We start from the raw sequence: 6,331 nt of genomic DNA, 5'->3' as shown, positions 1-6,331 counted from the left end.
ACCCAAATCCTTCCCTGTCCACCCTAGATCCCCTTTTCCCACCCAGGATCTTTCCCCATCCTGAATCCCCCAATTCCCACCCATTCCCCTTTCTTTCCCAGTGTTGTACCCAGGGTCTTTCTGCAGACATTGCACCTGGAGCTGCCCCAAATAACCCCAAACAAACCCCAAATAACCCCAAATAAACCCCAAATAACCCCAAACAAACCCCAAATAACCCCAAACAAACCCCACTGTGTCCCCCAGGGCTGAAGTGGATTTGGGGGGGGGGTCATGACCCCAAACTTTGGGGACTGGGAGGATTGATCCTAAAATTTGGGGTTTAGGGGGGTTTGACACCTCGGGCTTTGGGAGTTTTTGACCCCAAACTTTGGGAACTGGGGGAGTTTGACACCCCAGGGTTTGGGATTTTGGTTTTTTTCCCCAAGATTTGGGGATCAGGGGGTTTCACTCCCAAACGTTGGGATCGGGGTGGTTGGACAACCCAGGTGTTTCAACCTCCAGGATTTGGGGTTTGGGGGGTTAGACCCAAAAATTTGGAAACTGGGGGGATTGACCAACTGATTTTGGGGGATTTAACCCCAAAGTGGGGGAGATCAGGGGGATTTGACACCCCAGGGTTTGGGATTGAGGAGGTTGACCCCAAAGTTTGGGAATTGAGGGGTTTCACCCCAAACTTTGGAGAGGAGGAGGGTTGGACAACCCAGGTATTTCAAACCCCAGGAGTCGGGGATTGGGGGTTTTAACCCCAAACTTTGGGGGCTGGGGGTGTTTGACACATCAGGATTTGGGATTTGGTGGTATTTGACCCCAGACTTTGGGAATTGGGGGTGTTGGACACCCCAAATATTTTGAAACCCAGGATTTCGGGTCAGGAGGGTTTAACACCAACGTTTGGGATTTTGGGAGTGTTTGACACCCCAGGATCTGGGATTTGGGGGGTTTGATCCTAAAATTTGGGGTTTGGGGCAGGGGGGAGGTTGACATCCCAGAGTTTGGGTTTGGGGGTGTTTGACCTCTCCCCTCCCAGTGTTGGGATTTGGGGTGTTTGACCCCAATGTTTGACCCCCCGGGTTTGGGGTCGGGGTAGGGATAGGAGCCATTCCCTGGAAACAGCGGTGGGATCGGGATCGAGAACAGGAACGGGAATGGGATCGGGATCCGGAGTGGGAGTGTAATGGGGTTGGGAATGAGATCGGGATCGGGAACTGGCCCGGGAACGGGAAAAGAAACGGGAATGGGATTGGGATCGGGAACAGGATCAGGGAACGGGATTGGGATCGGGAAGGGGAGAGACCCTGACTCAATAATGGAGCCCACCCCCAGGGAGCGATCCTGCCCCAGTCCCGGAATGGACCCATCCCCTCAATCCCGGACCCCTCCCCAATCCCAGCCCCTCCGCAGCCGCTGACCGGACCCTCCCTCAATCCCAGCCCGCCCCAATCCGGATCGGAGCCATTCCCGGACCGGACCCTTCAATCCCTTCTTGGGGCGGCTCCTGTCGCTTCCAGCCCATTTTTGGGACTTCCAAGCGCCTCCGGGGACCCTCCCCATTTTGGGGTGTTGGGGTGGCCCCAAGGCCGCCCCGGGGGCCGAGGGGGGATGGAAACCCCCAAACCCGGGGGGCTCCTGGGGGTCCCCAGTTCCTCCCGGCCCCGCCCCGAAGCAGATCCTGGCCAATCAGAGCGCGCGGCGTTGATGACGATTCAGTTCCCGGGCAGGAACTCGGCGCTGGTCCCGCCTGGCGATTTTCAGCCAATCAGCGCCCGGGACGGCTCTGACTCATCAGTTGCCAGGCAGAGCCCAGCGCCTCTCGCAGCACCGGCCAATCTAAACATACAATCGAACACACCTGAGTAAAACAATTCATACTACAAATATACTAAACACGAAACCAAACACCACTATAATGTCTCATACAATTTAACCAAACAATTAAAATTTAATAACACCCTTAAGTACTCTAAAAAATTAAAATTATTTATAAAAATATAATTGCAGATGGGTGGTTTTATATGGATATTGGTTTTTGGATTATTTGGGTTAGATTATTTTTTAAAAAGGATTTTTATAGGAATTTAAACAGCTGAGAAGGAGCCACTCTGCAAACAGAACTGACTGAAAATGAATGGGACAAACATCATTAACTCTGAAAGTTTTATTCACTATCAGATACATCCCAACCACCCAGCCCCACACAATCCAAATCTCTCCACTCCAAACTGGGATCACAATTCTCCCAATCTCCTCCCAACCCCATCCCACCCGGTCAGCTGTGGAATCGAGTGAGCTTTGTGTGGGATTGAGGGTTTTTTTGAGGGGGAACAAGCAATTTGAGGTGGGATTGTGCCTTTATAGTTTAAAATCCAGTTATTTTCAGTGGGATTGAGTGGTTTTGTGGTGACAAATTCATCCCTCTTGGCTTTTGAAATGCAAAGAGATGGAGAACACTGCCCAAAATCACCCCAGAACCCACAAATCCTCCAGAAGTTGAGTTCATGGTGTCCAGGGTGAGTGCAGCTGCCGGCGGCAGGAACAAATGAGATGTATCTTGGTTTCACAAAACTCCAAAATCCATTTCTTATCACCGAAAGACAGGGCAAATGCAGAGCCATGGGATTTGTATAGGGTATCCCAGGGGTGGAGTTTGGGTTTGGTTCAAGGGAGGAATTATTGGCAACACAAGAAGGGTGAGATCAAACTCCTGCCTCTCAGCAACAGGGGCACTCCACACAGAATGCGTCCCTAAATCCTAAATTCCCCCTCAAACTCCTGTGAAATGGTGACACTTCAGATATTTTTGATCAGTTTCTTTAATTTAACCCTTTTGTTTTGGCTGTGTTTGAAGAATAAAGATGAATCAGAGGAAAATTAGGGCCAAACCAAAAGGATAACCAGTCAGGTGTGTTCCCAACATTGATCACAGGGAATGTGGGTCACCAGACCTGTGCCCAATGTGGGTCCTGCAGTGGGGGATGGAGCTGGAGCAGAGCACGAAGCTCTTCCTGCAGGCGGGACACTCTTGGGGCTTCCGTTACTGGTGCCTCTGTTGGTGTTTGGTCAAGTGAGAGCTCTGGGTGAAGCTCTTCCCACACTGGGGACACCCGTAGGGCCTCTCACCAGTGTGGATGCGCCGGTGCCTGACAAGGGAGGAGTTGTGCTTGAATCCCTTCCCACAGTCAGGGCAGCAGAAGGGCCTCTCATCTGTATGAGCTCGATAGTGCAAGAGGAGATAGGAGCGAGTCTGAAACCCCTTCCCACACTTGGAACACTCGTAGGGTCGCTCCCCAGTGTGGATCTTCTGGTGGACAATCAGGGCACCACACTGCCTGAAGCTCTTCCCACACTCCCTACACTCATAGGGCCTTTCCCCAGTGTGGATCCTCTTGTGGCTGCTCAGGTGGGAGATCTGCCTGAAGCTCTTCCCACATTCCCCACACTCGTAGGGCCTCTCCCCAGTGTGAATCCTCTTGTGCTGGATCATGTTGGAATTTGACAAAAAGCTCTTCCCACATTCCTCACACTCATAGGGCTTCTCCCCAGTGTGGATCCTCTGGTGCTGGATCAGGTTGGAGTTTGACCTGAAGCTCTTCCCACACTCTGAGCACTTATGGGGCTTCTCCTCATCATGAAGCTGCTCAGGGACCACCAGCCCTGAGCTCTGGCTGAAGCTCTGTCCACCTTCCTGGACCAGAGTGCATCTTTCCTCCTCAGATACCCTCGATCTGCGTTTGCAGCCCCTCCTCGTGCAGCTCCCATTGGGTTCCTGCACCATGGAGCCACTCAAAACAGCCTCTTCCACAAGGTTCTGCCATGGGGATTTGTCCTCTCTGCTCTCCACCCTCAGCACCTCATCTGCGGGAGGAAGGACAAGGAGAGGATGGGATTTGCCTCCGTGCCACAGGGAAGGGCAAGGAGATCCCCCCAGTGCATCCCCGGCAGGAGGGCACTGGCAGCGGGGCTGTCCTGCAGCTGGGGGCCAGGCTGGGCTGGGAGATGGAGCAGGAGAGAGGGGGAAAGGGGATCTGACTTCCTCCTCACCCGCCTCGGTGTCCCAGGGCTCCTTCCTCTTCCTCGCAGCCTCCTTCTCCATTTCGTGAAGGTTTTGGGATGGGAAATCCTGTTTTGGGAGGAAAACAAGGGATGAGTACAGTGAGTTTTGTACTGTATCAAAGCAAAACAGGGAGAGAGTCTAAGCCAGAATCACAATTGAGTAAGAAAATTAAGATCAAGGCAATGATAGAGAAACACTGGCTTAACCTGACAGAGTCAGGATATAACCGGACACCCCGTTGCTCAGGGTGGTGGTAGCAGGCTGATGAAATGGTGGCTGCAGTCCGGCTGGAGTGATGAACGTGATTCTGTCAAAGCAGTGATCCTGTAGAAGGGTCTGGTCTTCCTTGCAGGTCCAGTGGTGGTTATGGAGCTCTTGTCCTCTGGGAATGCAGTAGGCAAGGTGGTCGTGGTGTTGCAAATGGTGAGATTATATCCAGGCAGGAATGCTTGGTTCCTCCCCCTGGGCGGAGCATCCCACAATGGGATGATGTAATTTTATCAGTCCTGCAGTGACACTCAGTGGCCCATTAACAGAAGATGGCCCTGGAGGGCGTTATCAGGGCTGAGCCATGGAAGAGATAAAGAACACTGCCCCACCTGTTGATAACAGTTTATGGAGATGGTGACTGAAAACACTTTTGGTTACATCTGACACTGTAACCTGAAACAGTGAGGCAATCCCTGCTTGATGTGGGGGGTGAACACCACCCCCCTTACCCAAACTGGCTCAGGTGTAAAACCCCCACCCTGGGAAGGCCACGCACACAGGGGACAATGTCACACTTGCCCGCCCCATGGGAGATCTCTGTCCCTGTCACTCCCTTGCTCTCTTCTCTTTTTCTTTCCATCTCTCTCTACCTCACATTTACTGTTCAATAAAATCCACTTTGGAATTGATCTTGTTAGCACCTTAATTGGGGCAGAGGCATCTCTCTAACAATTTCATTATCCAGATTGCAACATTATTTTGGCACAGTGAGTTCAGGGCTCTGTTGTCTGACCCCAGGTGCCTTTGACAACAGCATGGTTCTCTCCTCTGAGGAGCTTGTGGCTCTTTCTGGAGGAACTTTTGGAAACTTGGATGCAGCTTCCTCTGAGTGACTTTAGGGAGAACTTATGAGGAAAATAGCTCTTGTGGGTGGCCAGTTTAAAGAAAATATTTTGTTGTCCTTCTTTGAAAGGTCTGTTAAAATCACTGGAGGAAAGGGACCAAATGATACCAGCAAGACTGACAAGGATCATTCACCACCCGGTGAGGAACACAAGGCTTAAATCCTACAAGAAGCCCAGCTCAAGTAGCTAAATTCCCAAATAACTCCTGAATTCATGGGCTTTGGGGGAAGAAGCATTATTTTCTTGGTCCCTGTCACCTTTGTGAAAGTTACACAGACCTTTCCCTTCCTTTTAATAATCTGTATTGGGCCAAATTTCCGTGTTTGGTTTTTTTTTTTTTGGAACCTGCCAGCATCTGAGCTGGAGCTGTGCTGGAACTGATGAAATTTGGAATTGCCAGAGAATTGCTTCTGTTGTTGGTCTATTAATGTTTGGGATTTATTTGTGTTTCCATCAGAAATGACTTGTGGGAAGAGCAAATCTTTCTCAAGGCATTTTATGTAGGGTTAAATTTGATTTCTGATGAGTTTGTTTTGTCCAGTGTCCAGGAGATGCTCAAGGGGTCTCTGGTTTTGGTTTGGCCCTAATTTACTTCTAACTTGTCTTTATCACTTAAAAACACCTGAAAAATTACTAAAAAGAGTATTGACCAGAGATGTCAGAAGTCCCACCATTTAAGAGGTATTTGAGGTGGACTTTACTGTTTGGGAACATATTCTGGAGGATTTGTGGGTTCTTGGGGGATATCTGGTAGTATTCTCCATATCTTTGCACTCCAAAACCCAAAGTGGATTTGTCTGTCACCTCAAAGTGACTCAATCCCACCTCAAAATGGCTGGTTCCCACCTCAGTCCCATGCTAAAATTGCTCAATTCCACAGCCTCCAGGATGAGATGGGGTTGGAAGGTGATCGGGAGAAGTGAGATCCAAATTTGAGGGTGTGGGGTCAGGATTGTTTGGGGCTGGGTGGGTGTGATTTATTTTGATAATAAGTAAAACTATCAGAATTATTGATTTCTGTGCCATTCATTTTCTGTCAGTTCTGATTTGATTTTCAGAGTGCTGCCTTCTCAGCTGATTTTGTTTGTGTCCTCCTGTCCCAGACTGAAAAGCAAGATGTGTTCTATTTGCCATCTGTATGGCAGTTGTCCTGTGTTAAGTG

At 50.1% G+C, this 6,331-nt stretch overlaps 1 protein-coding gene across 1 annotated transcript; it reads right to left on the bottom strand.

The window, feature by feature from the left end:
- Nucleotides 1-3,034: 3,034 nt before the first annotated feature.
- On the bottom strand, nucleotides 3,035-3,775 carry LOC144248767 (uncharacterized). Its single transcript, XM_077790759.2, has one exon. It carries the CDS (start codon nucleotides 3,773-3,775, stop codon nucleotides 3,035-3,037), a length of 741 nt encoding a protein of 246 aa, XP_077646885.2.
- Nucleotides 3,776-6,331: the final 2,556 nt, after the last annotated feature.

The sequence above is a fragment of the Lonchura striata genome, chromosome 36 (genome assembly GCF_050655825.1).
Source record: "Lonchura striata isolate lonStrDom1 chromosome 36, ASM5065582v1, whole genome shotgun sequence".
In the NCBI taxonomy this organism is placed as follows: Eukaryota; Metazoa; Chordata; class Aves; order Passeriformes; family Estrildidae; genus Lonchura; species Lonchura striata.
Note: the sequence above shows the minus strand (reverse complement) of the source record. Positions and strands in the feature narration are given on the sequence as shown.